Here is a 19763-nt window from a genome sequence, read left to right on the forward strand (position 1 = left end):
GCACTGGAGTATAATTTACATTTTTGGGGGAAATGTATTAATAAAACCCAACACCAAGAATAGACATTTGAAAGGCAATTTAGAATAAATAAAGAATAGTGAACAACAGGTTGAATATATGAGGGGCCGTTAGGGACATTATTCAGAATTACCTCTTACATACACTACTGAAATGCCCTCACATAAACAACTGAAAGGTTTTTCTCTCACTCACACTACTGAAACACTCTTATACACACTACTGAAATGCTCTCACATAAACAACTGAAATCAACATATAGAACATGCTATACATTTACCAAACAATCTGTCACTCCTAATCGCTAAATCCGATGAAATCTTATACGTCTAGTCCCTTATGTGAATGAGATAAATAATATTATTTAATATTTTACGGTAATGTGTTAATAATTTCACACATAAGTCGCTCCTGGGTATAAGTTGCACCCCCGGCCAAACTATGAAAAAAACTGTGATTTATAATCCGTACATCAAGTACATTTGTTTCAGATATTATCCTTGTAGAACAAGTGATAGCTATACGTGCTTCACTACACACCGGAGTCATGACAACGGATACGTTAACATGGTCTATAGTTGACAAAGTCAAGAATTCGTCATGTCTGAGCATTAACCATTTAGACAACCATCTTTACTTTAAACACATTGCACACAAGTGAATGAAGTGCATACTTAGTCAACAGCCATACATGTCACACTAAGGGTGGCCGTATGAACAACACCCACACTGTCATAAACATGTGCCATATAGTGAAACCACACTAAACAACAATAACAAACACATTTTTGGGAGAATATTTGCACCGTAACACAACATGAACACAACAGAACAAATTCCCAGAGTTCCCTGCAGCACAAACTCTTCCGGGACGCTACAATATAAACAAACGCCATTGGTGGATCTACACCTAACATCCACTGTAATGATACCAAGTACAGGAGCGTATCGAGTCGATACTTCTATGATTACATCAATATTTTATGGCATCACAACATCTTCTTTTGTTTTTTTTAAATGTATATTATGTTTATAAACTCAGGAAATATGTCCCTGGACACTTGAGGACTTTGAATATGACTAATGTATGATCCTGTAACTACCGTATTTTTCGGAGTATAAGTCGCACCTGCCGAAAATGCATAATAAATAAGGAAAAAAACATATATAAGTCGCACTGGAGCCCGGCCAAACTATGAAAAAAACTGCGACTTATAGTCCGAAAAATACGGTACTTGGTATCAAATTGATACCCAAATTTGTGGTATCATCCAAAACTAATGCAAAGTATCAAACAACAGAAGAATAAGTGATTATGACATTTTAACAGAAGTGTAGATAGAACATGTTAAAAGAGAAAGTAAGCAGATATTAACAGTAAATGAACAAGTAGATTAATAATTCATTTTCTACCACTTGTCCTTAACAATGTTGACAAACTAATAGAATGATAAATGACACAATATGTTACTGCATATGTCAGCAGACTAAATTAGGAGTATTTGTTTGTTTACTTACTACTAAAAGACAAGTTGTCTAGTATGTTCACTATTTTATTTAAGGACAAACTTGCAATAAGAAACATATGTTTAATGTACCCTAAGATTTTTTGTTAAAATAAAGCCAATAATGACATTTTTTGTGGTCCCCTTTATTTAGAAAAGTACCGAAATACATTTTAGTACCCGTACCAAAATATTGGTATCGGAACAACACTGGTGTGCACCCATAATGCATTGCTGCAACATGACTTTCTTTTTGGATAATTTCTGGGATGAATCAATGTTTTTTCTTTCCTATAAAATATATTACCTAAGTGTATGGAACATTTACTTGCAAACAAGTGGGAAAAAAAGTTGAAACCAAACCAAGATTGATAGCTGAAATAAAGACATCCCTGACATATTTTTCTTACAATCTGGTTTTTGTCCACATAAAACTCCCACATTGTTCCCGTTCAAACATGAAAATACTTTTTCTTTCTCAAAATTACCGATTTGACCAGAATTGATCGTTTTCCGGTGTTGCACCATTTTCCTTTTCCTTTGGACGAGGACTCCTATGTCTTTCAACCGAATTCCAATTGTTCAGCCATCAAAGCATTCGTATAAGTCAAGACAATAAAGCTGTCTGTTTTTTTAAACTGGAAAAAATCTAATTGTCTCCGGTATTCATGATTTACCACAAGACTGGACAAAATAATATGGGACCCCTCCTTCCATTCTTAATTAATAATAATAAAAGATTTTATTTGTAAAAAGCACTTTACATTGAGCAAACAACCTCAAAGTGCTACAATGTTTTGGAAAAAAATAAAATAATAATGAACAGATAATAATAAAAAAAATAAAAAAATAAAAACTAGAACAGCCTAATAGCTAGAACTAGTATGCATATATCTATAAAAAGGCTTTTTTTTTTTTTAATAATGGTTTTTAAGCCTTTTTTAAAAGCATCCACAGTCTGTGGTGCCCTCAGGTGGTCAGGGAGAGCATTCCACAGACTGGGAGCGGCGGAGCATAAAGCCCGGCTTTATCTTACGGTTTTATCTTTTCCCCCAAAAACTAACCTTGACAGTAAGTAAATGCTCCACACTAACACAAAATATATCTGTTGTATTAAAAAAAACAACATTGATTTAGTCTACAATTAGCCAAAAAAGCAAGACTGTCCTGGCAATGCATTGTGGGTAATCATATCATTTTGACGTTTTGCATTGGCCACCTTTGTAGTTCAATGCATTGGCTGTGAATTTCCTATAGCTCAACCAAGGCAAAAAACAAGTTTTAGTTCTAGCTCCTGAAGGGCAGAGAGAAAAACTACACAAACCATAAAAAATCTGGATGCGATGACTCTGAACTGACTTTTGTCCCACATATCAAACCTCACCTGGTCTCCCCGCTTGAGTCCCGCCTCCGCAGCCTTGCTCCCGTCCTCCACCGACTCCACGAAGACGCCGAAGCCCCGCTCGCTGCCGCCGAGCACGCTGAAGTAGAGCGGCGCCTCCCGCGACGTCTTCTGCAGCGTGATCTGCCGGCACTTGGCCTTGGCGGCGCACGCAATGTTCAGCAGCCTCAGATGGCCTTTCATTTTCTGTCAAGAAGCCACACCCGGGTCAGCTTTCACCGCGCGAGAAAAAAAAGACATGCTGGCCGAGATGGCCGCCGTTACCGTGGTTTCCAGCAGCTTCTCAAAGTCCTCCAGGAAGCGCGTCATGGCCGTGTCGCCCTCGAAGTCGTTGAAGTGGTTGTTGACCCAGAGCAGGACGATGCGCGTAACCTGCCCAGGTACCAAACATCAATGTGCATGTTTTACTAACATAATTCTTCTACCACTAATGAACGATAACATTAACCAGTGACCACGTTGTGTGCAATTTGGGGAAAGTAATGTATTATTCATATGATGCAAACACACACACATTCTTGTATGTGTTACCTTCTTGAGACCTGCAAAAAATGCCTACCTCTTTAGGACCACCCTTTCTAGATATATAAAGATTCGTATTTACAACATTAATCATACATACATACTATGCAAATATACAAAGGTAAGCTTTTAGTTAATTTAATTTATTTAAATTTTTTTGTAATTGTTTTTTAATGTTCATTATTTACTTCAAATTATTACAGTTTGTCTCTATTGGGGCGCATTTCAATTTCTTACACACTTGTTATTTCATATGTTGGCCAGAGGGTGAGCACTTCAAATTTTTACACACACTTGTTATTTCATATGTTGACTATTAAAACCGACACAAAATTGGGATTGCCGTATTGGGACCATGTTTTATGTCCTAACTTGTTCACCGATCCTCATATGGAAGGTACTTTTCCTTGTTGATGTCTCAAGAAGGGTAGAAATACAAGAACACACACACACACACACACTCACACACACACACACACACACACACACACACACACACACACACACACACACACACACACACACACACGCACGCACGCACACATTCATGTATTTGTTGCCGTCTTCAGACCTACGAAAAATGCCTACCTCTTTAGGACCACCCTTTCTAGATATATAAAAATGTGTATTTACAACAATAATCATATATACATACTATGCAAATATAAAAAAGGTAAGCCATCCATCCATCCATCCATCTTCTTCCGCTTATCCGAGGTCGGGTCGCGGGGGCAGCAGCCTAAGCAGGGAAGCCCAGACTTCCCTCTCCCCAGCCACTTCGTCCAGCTCCTCCCGGTGGATCCCGAGGCGTTCCCAGGACAGCCGGGAGACATAGTCTTCCCAACGTGTCCTGGGTCTTCCCCGTGGCCTCCTACCGGTCGGACGTGCCCGAAACACCTCCCGAGGGAGGCGTTCGGGTGGCATCCTGACCAGATGCCCGAACCACCTCATCTGGCTCCTCTCGATATGGAGGAGCAGCGGCTTTACTTTGAGCTCCCCCCGGATGGCAGAGCTTCTCACCCTATCTCTAAGGGAGAGCCCCGCCACCCGGCGGAGGAAACTCATTTCGGCCGCTTGTACCCGTGATCTTGTCCTTTCGGTCATGACCCAAAGCTCATGACCATAGGTGAGGATGGGAACGTAGATCGACCGGTAAATCGAGAGCTTTGCCTTCTGGCTCAGCTCCTTCTTCACCACAACGGATCGATACAGCGTCCGCATTACTGAAGATGCCGCACCGATCCGCCTGTCGATCTCACGATCCACTCTTCCCTCACTCGTGAACAAGACTCCGAGGTACTTGAACTCCTCCACTTGGGGCAAGATCTCCTCCCCAACCCGGAGATGGCACTCCACCCTTTTCCGGGCGAGAACCATGGACTCGGATTTGGAGGTGCTGATTCTCATCCCAGTCGCTTCACACTCGGCTGCGAACCGATCCAGTGAGAGCTGAAGATCTTGGCCAGATGAAGCCATCAGGACCACATCATCTGCAAAAAGCAGAGACCTAATCCTGCAGCCACCAAACCAGATACCCTCAACGCCCTGACTGCGCCTAGAAATTCTGTCCATAAAGGTTATGAACAGAATCGGTGACAAAGGGCAGCCCTGGCGGAGTCCAACCCTCACTGGAAACGTGTCCGACTTACTGCCGGCAATGCGGACCAAGCTCTGACACCGATTATACAGGGAGCGAACCGCCACAATAAGACAGTCCGTTACCCCATACTCTCTGAGCACTCCCCACAGGACTTCCCGGGGTACACGGTCGAATGCCTTCTCCAAGTCCACAAAGCACATGTAGACTGGTTGGGCAAACTCCCATGCACCCTCAAGGACCCTGCCGAGAGTATAGAGCTGGTCCACAGTTCCACGACCAGGACGAAAACCACACTGTTCCTCCTGAATCCGAGGTTCGACTATCCGGCGTAGCCTCCTCTCCAGTACACCTGAATAGACCTTACCGGGAAGGCTGAGGAGTGTGATCCCACGATAGTTGGAACACACCCTCCGGTTCCCCTTCTTAAAGAGAGGAACCACCACCCCGGTCTGCCAATCCAGAGGTACCGCCCCCGATGTCCACGCGATGTTGCAGAGTAAAAAGAAAAAAGGTAAGCTTTTAGTTAATTTAATTTATTTTAATTTTTTTGTAATTGTTTTTTTAATGTTCATTATTTACTTCAAGCTATTACAGTTTGTCTCTATGGGGGCGCATTTCAATTTCTTACACACACTTGTTATTTCATATGTTGGCCAGAGGGTGAGCACTTCAAATTTTTACACACACTTGTTATTTCATATGTTGACTATTAAAACCGACACAAAATTGGGATTTCCGTATTGGGACCATGATTTATGTGCTAACTTGTTCACCGGTCCTCATATAGAAGGTACTTTTCCTTGTTGATGTCTCAAGAAGGGTAGAAATACAAAAACACACACACACACACACACACACACACACACACACACAAACACACACACACACACACACACACACACACACACACGCACGCACACATTCATGTATTTGTTACCTTCTGCAGACCTACGAAAAATGCCTACCTCTTTAGGACCACCCTTTCTAGATATATAAAGATTTGTATTTACAACATTAATAATATATACATACTCTGCACATATTAGATTGGATTTTAATCTTCATTATTTATTTCAAGTTATTACCGTATGTCTCTATATACATATTTATTTTATTGTTTTTATTAATTTTGGCCAAAGGGGGCGCATTTCAATTTCTTACACACAATTGTTATTACATATGTTGGCCAGAGGGTGAGCACTTAAAATTTTACACACACTTGTTATTTCATATGTTGACTATTAAAACCGACACAAAATTGGGATTTCCGTATTGGGACCAAGTTTTATGTCCTAACTTGTTCACCGGTCCTCATATGGAAGGTACTTTTCCTTGTTGATGTCTCAAGAAGGGTAGAAATACAAGAACACACACCCACACACCCACACCCACACACACACACACACACACACACACACACACACACACACACACACACACACACACACACACATTCATGTATTTGTTACCTTCTTGAGACCTCTGAAAAATGCCTACCTCTTTAGGACCACCCTTTCTAGATGTATAAAGATTTGTATTTACAACATTAATAATATATACACACTATGCAAATATAAAAAAGCTAAGCTTTTAGTTCTTCAATATTTACTTCAAGTTATTACAGTATGTCTCTACATACATATTTATTTTATTTTTGTAATACATTTTGGCCAAAGGGGGCACATTTCAATTTCTTACACACACTTGTTATTTCATATGTTGACCAGAGGGGGAGCACTATTAATACCGACACAAAATTGGGACGACCCTAATTTTGATGGATTTCACCACCAGGGGTGCAAATGAGACATTCTCTATTAGATGCAATGGTTTTCCGTATTGGGACCATGATTTATGTCCTAACTTGTTCACCAGTCCTCATATGGAAGGTACTTTTCCTTGTTGATGTCTCAAGAAGGGTAGAAATACAAGAGAACACAAACACACACATTCTTGTATTTGTTACCTTCTTGAGACATCCGAAAAATGCCTACCTCTTTAGGACCACCCTTTCTAGATATATAAAGATTTGTATTTACATCATTAATAATATATACCTACTATGCAAATATAAAAAAGGTAAGCTTTTAGTTAATTTTTGTAATTGGTGTTTAATCTTCATTATTTACTTCAAGTTATTACATTATGTGTCATGATCCGTGGCCCGGCTCATGTTTTTGTTATTTTCTGTTAGATTTGGACTCCCTTAGTTCCTGTTGTTGTGCACCCTTGAGTTTGTTTAGTTACCTTGGCTACTTATTATTTTCACCTCCCTATGATTGGTGTTCGGGACGCTCACCTGTTCCCCGAGCACTAATCAGAGGCATTATTTAAGCCTGCCTTTGCCGGTCAGTCGGCCTGGCTTCTTTGTTTGCTTATGCTACAGTTACGTGAGTATGCCTTGTCTTTTTGCCTATGCTAAGTGTCAGCGTTTGCTTTGAGTGCGATCGGCACATTTTCCCTATGACTTGTTTTCAGTTTTTGGTGCTTGTTTGAGTTCTACAAATAAATCATGTTCCTACCTGCACGTCCTGTCCGGAGCGGTCCGTTTACATCCCGGGGGAACGAACACATATTTATTTTATTTTTGTAATTAATTTTGGCCAAAGGGGGCGCATTTCAATTTCTTACACACACTTGTTATTTCATACGTTGACCAGAGGGGGAGCACATTTAAAACCGTCACACAATCAATTTGAAAAATCCCTCCTTTTTGGGACCACCCTCATTTTGATAGATTTCACCACCAGGAGTGCAAATGAGACATTCTCTATTAGATGCAATGGTTTTCCGTATTGGCACCATGATTTATGTCCTAACTTGTTCACCGGTCCTTATATGGAAGGTACTTTTCCTTGTTGATGTCTCAAGAAGGGTAGAAATACACACACACACACACACACACAAGCACATGCACACACATTCTTGCTACCTTCTTGATGCCTACTTCTTTAGGACCACTCTTACTAGATATATAAAGATTTGTATTTACAACATTAATCATATATACATACTATGCACAAATAAAAAAGGTAAGCTTTTAGTTTCATATGTTGGCCAGAGAGGAAGCACTTCAAATTTTTACACACACTTGTTATTTCATATGTTGGCCAGAGGGGGAGCACTTTTAAAACCGACACTCAGTCAATTTGAAAAATCCCTCCTTTTTGGGACCACCCTCATTTTGATAGATTTCACCACCAGGGGTGCAAATGAGATCTCTATTTTTTGTTTTTTGTAATGTGCTTAAGGCCGATGACAAAGGAGTCACAGACCACAGATGGCCCCTGTGCCACACTTTGGGCAACCCAGCTGTAGAAGCTAACTGTTAATGGCCACTATAGTCTTAGTAGCGTAGTGTATTTGTTCATCCTATGGTCACATATGGGACGCGGGTTGTCTTACGTCAGCACCGGAAGTCGTAAAATCAGCTGTTCACCTGGCGGGTTTTTTCGGGGATGAATAGGGAAGTCGTCTTGTTTTATCATATATTGCTGCCTTTGCAGATGTCAATGTTTACTTTTGTATGCACATTAAATTAACAAAAAATCCTGACTTTGGAGCAATGTTCACGGACTCTAGGATTTGGCTCTCTATTAAATGCAATGGTTTTCCATATTGGGACCATGATTTATGTCCTCATATGGAAGGTACTTTTACTTGTTGATGGCTCAAGAAGGGTAGAAATACAAGAAAACACACACACACACACACACACACACACACACACACACACACTCACACACACACACACACACACACACTGACCGTGTCTCGCAGGGTGTCCATCTGGAACCATTCCAGCAGCTTCCTGCCCACCTGCATTGGACTGGGCAGGAAGGTGCGGTAGGTGAGCAGGAAGTCTTCGATGTAGGTGGGGTCCACCACTGACGGCTCCTCCACCAAGTGCATAATCAGACGCTCAGGGGTTCCCTAGGGTGACACAAACACACACACACATTATTAAGTACAGTAAGTAAGGTTGTATTTTTGCCTCATTCCTGTGATAATCCTGCGTGTGACTGAAGCATTAAGAGGTAAGACTGTCCAGGACTAGTTGCAGTGTGCTCAAACAACCCCCACATACTAAAAATACTATTAAAAAACATTTAAAAAGTAGCATAAAAGAGCAAACCGGTGAAATGCAACAAGAAAAATGTGCAATGTTGACTCTAATAACACAAAGTTGCCATGCAGGCTGTTTTTTTCTTTAAAACCATCATTGCTCAAAAAATAATAATGAATCAAAATCAATGTTGTTTTCAATTATTGACCTATTACTATCCAATTACTTGACATCAAATATTTAACTTTAAAATATTTTTTGGAGAAAATATTGCATATTTTGTGTGTTTGCCATATAAAAATTTGGTTTTCTTTGACAAAAAAGGGCATAAAACAAACAAATTAACACAAACATAAAACAAATTCTCAACATTTATTTTGACGGATAGAGCTGAAGTTTATCTCAGAATATGAAAGTATTAAAATTAAAAATTGGAAAAATAAAGCTTAACTTATATTTAGCACTTTCTTTTATGAGTGGGACCTTTTTAAGTGCCTGAGAATTTTTGTGGGATTTTTTTTAAACTGTCATTGTTCAAAAAAATAATAATAATAACTCAAAATCAATGTTAGTATGAATTATAGACCTACTTAAGACTCATATTACTTGACATCAAATATTCCACTTTAAAACATTTTTTGGGGAGAAAAATTGCATATTTTGTGTGTTTGCCATATAAAAACTATGTTTTCTTTGACAAAAAAGGGTATAAAACAAACAAATTAACACAAACATTAAAACAATTATCACAATTTATTTTGACGGATAGATATGAAGTTTATCTTGAGATTTAAGTATTAAAAGTAAACATTTTAAAGATAAAGCATAACTTATTTTTAACACTTTTATTAGTGGGACCCCTTTGGGTCCCTGAGAATTTGTGTGGGATTTATCTTTTTAAACTGTCATTGTTCAAAAAATAATAATGAATCAAAATCAATGTTGTTTTAAATTATTGACCTATTACTATCCAATTACTTGACATCAAATATTCCACTTTAAAATATTTTTTGGAGAAAAGGGCATAAAACAAACAAATTAACACAAACATAAAAAAAAAATCGAAAAATGTATTTCTACGGAAAGATCTGAAGTTCATCTCAAGATTTAAGCATTAAAAGTAAAAATTGGAAAGATAAAGCATAACTTATTTTTAACACTTTTATGAGTGGGACCCTTATGGGTCCATGAGAATTTTTGTGGGATTTAAAAAACAAAAGTAATTGTTCAAAAAATAATAATAACTCAAAATCAATGTTATTATGAAATATAGACCTATTTATGACTCAAATTACTTCAAAAAATTCCCAAACATTTTGGTGGGAAATATATCATATTTTGTGTTTTATCCATAAAAACAGGGTTTTCTTTAACAGAAAAGGCATAAAACATAAATAAATAAAGTGTTGAATTAAAAGAAATTAATATATGACTTTTTTCTAACATTTAACGACAGACCTTTTTGGGTCCCCGGGACCAAACTCGAGAGAAGCCCTTAAGTTAAAAAAAAAAAAAATCTATATATTGTAAAAAATGAAAAATGTCAAAATGGTCCCCGCATGCTTTAATTTTTCAGTGTGTGGCCCTCACTGGAAAAGTTCTGGACTCACCTGCACTGTAAGAAATAAAACCATAACTTAAGTCAACATGAATCCTAAAAAGGACAAGTGAAAGTGCAGCTTTAAGGAAGATACCTTCTGATATTAGTAATCTTTTGGTTTTGTTTCCACAAATGACTTCCACTAATTGCACTGACAGGAAATATATTTTAATTTAGAAAAAAAAAAAAACTTTTAATGAAAACATAAAACATTAAAAACTATAAATGTATGAACCTAATATTACTTTAAAAAAATTAAATGTATACACTTTTTTAGTTTGTGAATGATCTTTCAGGTTTTGAATTTTACTAAGGATGTATGTTTGTTTTTTTAAGCTAATATGGATAACTCATTTATAAGTATTAGTTTTTTCATACAGATTTAAGTGTCCACACTAGGAGGTAAGAAAGAGTCCAACAAAACGGTGGTAAAGTGCCACTCGGACAGCGCCATCGTTTCCATGATGGCGACACAGATGGCTTTAGCTGTGAAGTAGTCCCTAACTAAGATTTTGCACTTTTCAAACATTGCGGCACTTTTGTAGGCTTTCAAAACACTGTTGTAGCGATGCTGGTGTTTGAGGTGACTGATAACGTTTGATGTGTTGAAGTGTGATGCTTTTTCCCCTACTTATAATTCTGTGCAAAGAGCATGCAAAAATGCGTCCTCTAAAACAGTGAAGAAGTCCTCTATCCTATGTGTAAAAGTCGAGGCCCGCGGGATGATATTTGATTAGTATTAAAACCGGCCCGCAGGCCACAACCGCCTGCTGCTGTTTTGCACGTATTAATACTCCATCAGTGTTGGCGCTAGGAATTTTCAAAATGGGGTGCCAGGGACCCCATTAAGTCATACAAATGGGGACCCACAGTAATTTTTTGGGGTCCCACTTTTTTGTAACTGTTTTGAAAACAAATGATAAATGTATGCATTATTTAAGAATCCAAATACTTCACATATTCCCAAACATTTTGGTGGGAATTCAAGCATATTTTGTGTTTTATCCATAAAAACAGGGGTTTCTTTAACAGAAAAGGCATAAAACAAAGTGTTGAATTAAAAAAATAATATATGACATATTTTTTAAATTTAATGACTGAGACCCTTTTTGGGTCCCTTCTTTTGTTAATTTTGCAGGTACACATCTCAGAGTCAAATATATTAGTTATTGCTAACTGTTAGCAAGCTAACGTTAACATGCTAGCATTTTTGGCTAATTTTGTAGATATACCCATCCGAGTCATATATTTTGGTTCTCAACGCATGCTAACGTTAGAATGTTAGCTTTTTGAGCTATTTTTGTTGTTTTAAATTATTGACCTATTACTACTCAGTTACTTGACATCAAATATTGCACTTGAAAATATTTTTGGGAGAAAATATTGCATATTTGCATAATATTGCATATTTTCTGTGTTTGCCATATACAAACTAAGTTTTCTTTGACAAAAAAGGGCATAAAACAAACACATTAACACAAACATAAAATTAACAAAATGTATTTCAACAGACAGATCTGAAGTTTATCTCAAGATTTAAGCATTAAAAGTAAAAATTGTAAAGATAAAGCATAACTTATTCTTAACACTTTTATTAGTGGGACCCTTCTGGGTCCCCGAGAATTTTTGTGGGATATTTTTATACTGTCATTGTTCAAAAAATAAAAATGACTCAAAATAAATGTTAGTATGAATTATAGACCTATTTATGACTCCAATTACTTCAAATATTCCCAAACATTTTGGTGGGAAATATAGCATATTTTGTGTTTTATCCATAAAAACAGGGTTTTCTTTAACAGAAAAGGCATAAAAAATAAACTTTGTTGAATTAAATTTTTTTTATATATGACTTATATTTAATATTTAATAACTGAGACCCTTTTGGGTTCCCTTTTTTTGTTAATTTTGCAGGCACACATCTCAGAGTCAAATATATTAGTACTTGATGCATGCTAACTGTTAGCATGCTAACGTTAACATGCTAGCATTTTTGGCTAATTTTGTAGCTATACCCGTCAGAGTCATATATTTTGGTTCTCGACGCATGCTAACGTTAGAATGTTAGCTTTTTGAGCTATTTTAGTTGTTTTAAATTATTGACCTATTACTATTCAATTACTTGACATCAAATATTCCACTTAAAAATATTTTTGGGAGAAAATATTGCATATTTGCATAATATTGCATGTTTTGTGTGTTTGCCATATAAAAACTAAGTTTTCCTTGACAAAAAAGGGCATAAAACAAACAAATTAACACAAACATAAAATTAACTAAATGTATTTAAACGGATAGATCTTAATTTTATCTCAAGATTCAAGCATTAAAATAAAAAAAAATATATATATAACATACTTTATTTTTAACACTTTTATGAGTGGGACCCTTTAGGAGTCCCCGAGAATTTTTGTGGAATATTTTTTAAACTGTCATTGTTCAAAAACTAATAATGACACAAAATCAGTGTTAGTATGAATTATAGACCTATTTAAGACTCCAATTACTTCAAATATTCCCAAACATTTTGGTGGGAAATATATCATATTTTGTGTTTTATCCAAAAAAACAGGGTTTTCTTGAACAGAAAAGGCATAAAACATAAATTTTGTTGAATTAAAAAACATTAATATATGATTTGTATTTAATATTAAATGACTGAGACCCTTTTGGGTCCACTTTTTTGTTAATTTTGCAGGCACACACCTCAGAGTCAGATATATTAGTACTTCACGCATGCTAACTGTTAGCATGCTAACATTAACATGCTAGCATTTTTGGCTAATTTTGTAGATATACCCGTCAGAGTCATATATTTTGGTTCTCGACGCATGCTAAAATTAGAATGTTAGCTTTTTGAGCTATTTTTGTTGTTTGAAATTATTGACCTATTACTATTGGGGTGGCAGCACGGTGGGAGAGGGGTTAGTGCATCTGCCTCACAAGACGAAGGTCCTGAGTAGTCTTGGGTTCAATCCCGGCCTCGGTATCTTTCTGTGTGGAGTTTGCATGTTCTCCCTGTGACTGCGTGGGTTCCCTCCGGGTACTCCGGCTTCCTCCCACCTCCAAAGACATGCACCTGGGGATAGTTGATTGGCAACACTAAATTGGCCCTAGTGTGTGAATGTGAGTGTGAAGGTTGTCTGTCTATCTGTGTTGGCCCTGCGATGAGGTGGCGACTTGTCTAGGGTGTTCCCCGCCTTCCGCCCGATTGTAGCTGAGATAGGCTCCAGCGCCCCCCGCGACCCCAAAGGGAATAAGCGGTAGAAAATGGATGGATGGATGGATACTATTGGGGTCCCCGAGAATTTTTGTGGGATATTTTTTAAACTGTCATTGTTCAAAAACTAATAATGACTCAAAATCAATGTTAGTTTGAATAATAGACCTATTTAAGACTCAATTTAGTACTGTTAGAATGCTAACTGTTAGCATGCTAACATTAACATGCTATCTTTTTTGGCTAATTTTGTAGATATACCCGTCAAAGTCATATATTTTGGTTCTCAACGCATGCTAACTTTAGAATGTTAGCTTTTTGAGCTATTTTTTTGAAGTTGTACACCTCAGAGTCATATATTTTGAGACTTGACGCATGCTAACTGTTGAGTATTTTTTTGTTACATGACACTATCTGTCTTTGATTGATTGATTGAGACTTTTATTAGTAGATTGCACAGTACAGTACATATTCCGCACAATTGACCACTAAATGGTAACACCCGAATACGTTTTTCAACTTGTTTAAGTCGGGGTCCACGTTAATCAATTCATGGTGAAGTGTGTTAACTGTTAGCATTTCAGTTCTGTTTCAGCGAAATTACATTTTGTTAGTTATATGTCTGTGGGGGGGCGTGGCCTGCGGACCTGCAGCGAAGCGGGGTGTGTCAGGATCGGCTTCGAGATTAGTGACAGGTGCGTAGATGACACAGCTGTGAGTGTTTGTCTGATCACATGTCGCTCTGTTAAAGGCAGCAGTCGGGAAGGAGAGGAGATGGTTGATGGTGGAGAACAAGCGAGAGAAACTTTAACATGGCTGAAAAGTTCGCAAAGATGAACACGGCTGTCATGTCCGTCATTGGTGGTCCAGAGAACCCGGAAGAGCAAGACCTCCACACTGTCATATTGATATAATTTAGGAAGTAGGTTTTGAAGTATTATTAGTAAGTTAGTGAGAATAAGTATTATGCATCACACCCTCAATGGTTGATTTATTTAACAGGTAATAATGATGTGCACGTGGATGCAAAGTGGCGACACATAATTCTGATAACTTTCTCACTGGACAGAAAAGAAGCTTCTCGAAAAGTAAACATTCTTTGAGGAAGTAGCAAAGAGAAAGTGTTGTGGCGAGAGGCATGTTGAGGCCATTACAGGATCAATACGTGATCGATACCTGATTGGAGAACAGATCAGAGGTCCTGGGTGAACAAAGAGGAGCTAATGGCGCTAACGCTTGCATTGAAGTTTCCTTCCATCCCTGGCAAAGCTGCCGATTGCTGGAACATGTCAGGATAGTGAGCCTGAACTTGACCTTTGAACCCAATGTTTGCTAGAAAATGATCGACCCTCCAACCAAGCCTTCAAAACGATCAGTTTGCTTGCACTAAATCAATGAAAAGTCGAACGTGTCTTTGAATGTCAACGTCATGGATTCATCCATCCATTGTCTACCGCAGCAGGCTGGAGCCTATCCCAGCTGCACTCGACCAGTCAAAATCCATAGTGTACTTTCTTTGAGAGATAACAACAATGATTGTCACACACACACTAGGTGTGGCGAAATTATTCTCTGCATTTGACCCATCACCCTTGATCAGCCCCTGGGAGGTGAGGGGAGCAGTGAGCAGCAGCGGTGATTTAACCCCCAATTCCAACCCTTGATGCTGAGTGCCAAACAGGGAGGTAATGGGTCCCATTTTTATAGTCTTTGGTATGACTCGGCCGGGGTTTGAACTCACGACCTACCGATCTCAGGGCGGACACTCTAACCACTAGGCCACTGAGTAGGATGTCACAACTGTGACATAACACGACAATTTCACCTTTGACCTTGCCACGCTCAAAATAAATAGTGTGCCTCTTTGCAGACAAAACTTACGAGTGAAAACTGGGATTAGTTAGTAAGGACCAGAATCTTTTTTTTATTTTAAATTCTTATCTTAACTTTGTATTATTTTTATTTTTAGATTTTTTAAATTTTTGTATTATTTACTTTTTAATTATAATTTTTAAAATAAATATTTGTATTAATATATAAACATATATTTCCATCCATCCATCCATTTTCTACCGCTTATTCCCTTTTGGGGTCGCGGGGGGCGCTGGAGCCTATCGCAGCTACAATCGGGCGGAAGGCGGCGTACACCCTGGACAAGTCGCCACCTCATCGCAGGGCCAACACAGATAGACAGACAACATTCACACTCACATTCACACACTAGGGCCAATTTAGTGTTGCCAATCAACCTATCCCCAGGTGCATGTCTTATATATATATATTGGAGATGTCCAATAATGGCTTTTTTGCCGATATCCGATATCCCGATATTGTCCAACTCTTAATTACTGATTCCGATATCAACCGATACTGATATATACAGTCGTGGAATTAACACATTATTATGCCTAATTTTGTTGTGATGCCCCGCTGGATGCATTAAACAATGTAACAAGGTTTTCCAAAATAAATCAACTCAAGTAATGGAAAAAAAAATGCCAACATGGCACTGCCATATTTATTATTGAAGTCACAAAGTGCATTTTTTTTTTTTTAACATGCCTCAAAACAGCAGCTTGGAATTTGGGACATGCTCTCCCTGAGAGAGCATGAGGAGGTTGAGGTGGGCGGGGTATTGTAGCGCCCCGGAAGAGTTAGTGCTGCAAGGGGTCCTGGGTATTTGTTCTGTCGTGTTTATGTTGTGTTACGGTGCGGATGTTCTCCCGAATTGTGTCTGTCATTCTTGTTTGGTGTGGGTTCACAGTGTGGCGCATATTTGTAACAGTGTTAAAGTTGTTTATACGGCCACCCTCAGTGTGTCACCACTGCGTAATAAGTACAATACTTACAGTACCGTATTTTTCGGACTATAAGGCGCACTTAAAATCATTTAATTTTCTCAAAAATCGACAGTGCGCCTTGTAACCCGGTGCGCCTAATGTACAGAAAAATTATTGTTGTGTTACCAACCTCAAAGCTATTTTATTTGGTGCACGGTGTAATGATAAGTGTGACCAGTAGATGGTAGTCACACATAAGGGATACGTGTAGACTGCAATATGACGCCAGTAAACAGCAAAACTTTACATGTTCCATTGAGAATATAGAACATCACACATGGCACTCAAAAATCTGTCAAAATGTCACACTTATCATTACACCATGTACCAAATAAAAATGCATCGAGGTGGGTAAGCAAAACCAGAATTATTTATATAAGGCGCACTGTCAAGTTTTGAGAAAAAAAATACATATTTTAGTGCGCCTTATAGTCCGGAAAATTGATACTGTTGACTACCGATATAGATTCCCAGGTTCTGGGAACTAGGAGCGTACCCATCCCTACAAAACAATGAATGTAAATGTTAAGTGGACGAATAAGGACAGGCTAAGAGTTGACAGGGAACCTCTTCTAACCTTTGACCTAAGCTGCCGAGGTCATTTCGCCAGTCAAAATCAATAGATGTGGCGCCTACCTTGATGACGATGTGGCCCTTCCTGGTGCCGCTGCGGTCCAGCTCGCGGTGCTCCTTCACCATGACGATCTCGCCCTCCTCCTCCACCTTGTGCGTGTTCTTCTCCACGTGGTTGAGAATACGCCAGTAGTCCTCCTGAGCCACGCACACCAACTGCCGGCACAGAGGGACATGAGGACGGGCGCCACAACAAAAGGTGGACAAAATGTCATGTTCTGCTTTTGCTGAGCGCTACTTCTCTGACTTCCTGGAGGTCAGAGGACAGGAAGTGACACGCTGGACGGAGGAAGTGGGACGTAGATGTTACCTTACTGGAGGATGGGCGATGCGGTCTAAAATCTATATGGTGATATAAATGTATAATGCATATGTTCCTTGACTGCACTTAAATGTAGAGTATATGTAGAATATATTTATATTATTTATATATTATATATATAATATATTATATATATTATATTATTTATTATTATTATTATAAAACTGCTGCAAAGACGCACTGCGTGAGGCTCGCAGTAATCCCGCCTCCTGGTGGTAGAGGGCAGTAGTGATCCCAGAGATCATTTTTGCGACTACTTGGCTGCAGAAGAAGTGACAACAAGCAGCAACAGTTAGCAGCGATCGTTTATTTTTTCCTCTCGCCTGGACGTTTAACATGGAGGATACATATCTAAAATAAAACAGTTTTCTAAACTGGACTTTCAATCGAAGCAGGAGGTAATACTTAAAGGAAGATCTCCATCGAGACAGAGAGACTTTTAAAACTGAAGAAAGATAAGGAAGACTTCTATAAACAAGTTATCGATGCTTTTGTTCAAAAGAAGCTGCGCATGGACTTCATTTATAAGTAAAGGTAAGACCATAATAACAATTTTTTTTTTTATTAAATGTGCTTTTTTGTGTGCTACAGTTTGTATGTGTAAAGTTAAAGTTAAGTTAAAGTACCAATGATTGTGACACACACTATGTGTGGTAAAATTTGTCCTCTGCATTTGACCCATCCCCTTGTTCACCCCCTGGGAGGTGAGGGGAGCAGTGGGCAGCAGCCGTGGCCACGCCCGGGAATCATTTTTGGTGATTTAACCCCCAATTCCAACCCTTAATGCTGTGTGCCAAGCAGGGAAGAATGCTGGTATGAGCTTTTAAACATAACCCGTTAACTGCTGCCAATCAAATGGTGAATAAGATACTCTTTAGGGTTCATATGTTTGTAAATCTGACTGTGATGAAGTCAGTGCCTCACCAGCCATCAACCTCACCGCACGTCACTGATACATATATGTAATCTATACCTTAATACAAGTGGTTTCAAGACAACTTCAAAGATGCGTTATCTTTTATACTTTGTATATATATATATATAAATGTGTATATATAAAAGCTCTAGCCAGTGTTTAATTTGTTGACTAAAACTGATCGCCTTAGTTATCGTCAACAGAATTAATTTTTGACAGCAGTTTAATTTAGATTTAGTCATGGTCTTTTGACGAAAATGTATTTTAGTCATATTTTAGTCATCTTAAATTAATTTAGTTTTAGTCGACTACAATGACAGTAAATTTGGTCGATTAAAATATAAAGTATAAAAGATAACGCATCTTTGAAGTAGTCTTGAAACCACTTGTATTCATACTTGCCAACTTTGAGACCTCTGAATTCGGGAGATGGGGGGGTTGGGGGGGCGTGTTTGAGGTGGGCGGGGTTTGGTGGTAGCGGGGGGGGGGGGGTATATTGTAGCGTCCCGGAAGAGTTAGTGCTGCAAGGGGTTCTGGGTATTTGTTCTGTTGTGTTTATGTTGTGTTTCGGTGCGGATGTTCTCCCGAAATGTGTTTGTCAATGTGTTTGTCATTCTTGTTTGGTGTGGGTTCACAGTGTGGCGCACATTTGTAACAGTGTTAAAGTTGTTTATACGTGTGTGACCTGTATGGCTGTTGATCAAGTATGCCTTGCATTCACTTATGTGTGTGTTAAAGCCGCATATATTATGTGACTGGGCCTGCACGCTGTTTGTATGGAGGAAAAGCGGACGTGACGAGGTTGTAGAGGACGCTAAAGGCCGTGCCTTTAAGGCACGCCCCCAATATTGTTGTCCGGGTGGAAATCGGGAAAAATTCGGTGGAATGGTTTCCCCGGGAGATTTTCGGGAGGGGCGCTGAATTTCGGGAGTCTCCCGGGGAAATCGGGAGGGTTGGCAGGTATGCTTGTAGTAAGGTTATTGCAGAGCATCTCAAAAACTAAATTCACAACAAGACCCGTTTTAGTCAGGGGAAAACAGGTCGTTGACGATAAGTAAGAACAACATTTTTAGATAACAAAATTAACACTGGCTCTAGCTAAGCTGTTAGCATGACTT

General features: G+C 38.7%; 1 protein-coding gene across 4 annotated transcripts in view; it reads right to left on the minus strand.

Annotated features, from left to right (window-relative positions):
- rapgef6 (Rap guanine nucleotide exchange factor (GEF) 6) overlaps positions 1–19763 on the minus strand; it is a 309254-nt gene that overhangs the window by 68684 nt on the left and 220807 nt on the right. For all 4 annotated transcript variants that reach the window (XM_061934173.1, XM_061934172.1, XM_061934171.1 and 1 more), the window contains 4 exons: positions 17411–17563; positions 8817–8981; positions 3191–3298; positions 2909–3112 (listed from right to left, as the gene is read on the minus strand). In XM_061934173.1, the coding sequence (XP_061790157.1) occupies positions 2909–3112; positions 3191–3298; positions 8817–8981; positions 17411–17563 (630 nt within the window). The remainder of the gene's footprint in view (positions 1–2908; positions 3113–3190; positions 3299–8816; positions 8982–17410; positions 17564–19763) is intronic.

This window comes from Nerophis lumbriciformis, linkage group LG03 (genome assembly GCF_033978685.3).
Source record: "Nerophis lumbriciformis linkage group LG03, RoL_Nlum_v2.1, whole genome shotgun sequence".
Taxonomy (NCBI): domain Eukaryota; kingdom Metazoa; phylum Chordata; class Actinopteri; order Syngnathiformes; family Syngnathidae; genus Nerophis; species Nerophis lumbriciformis.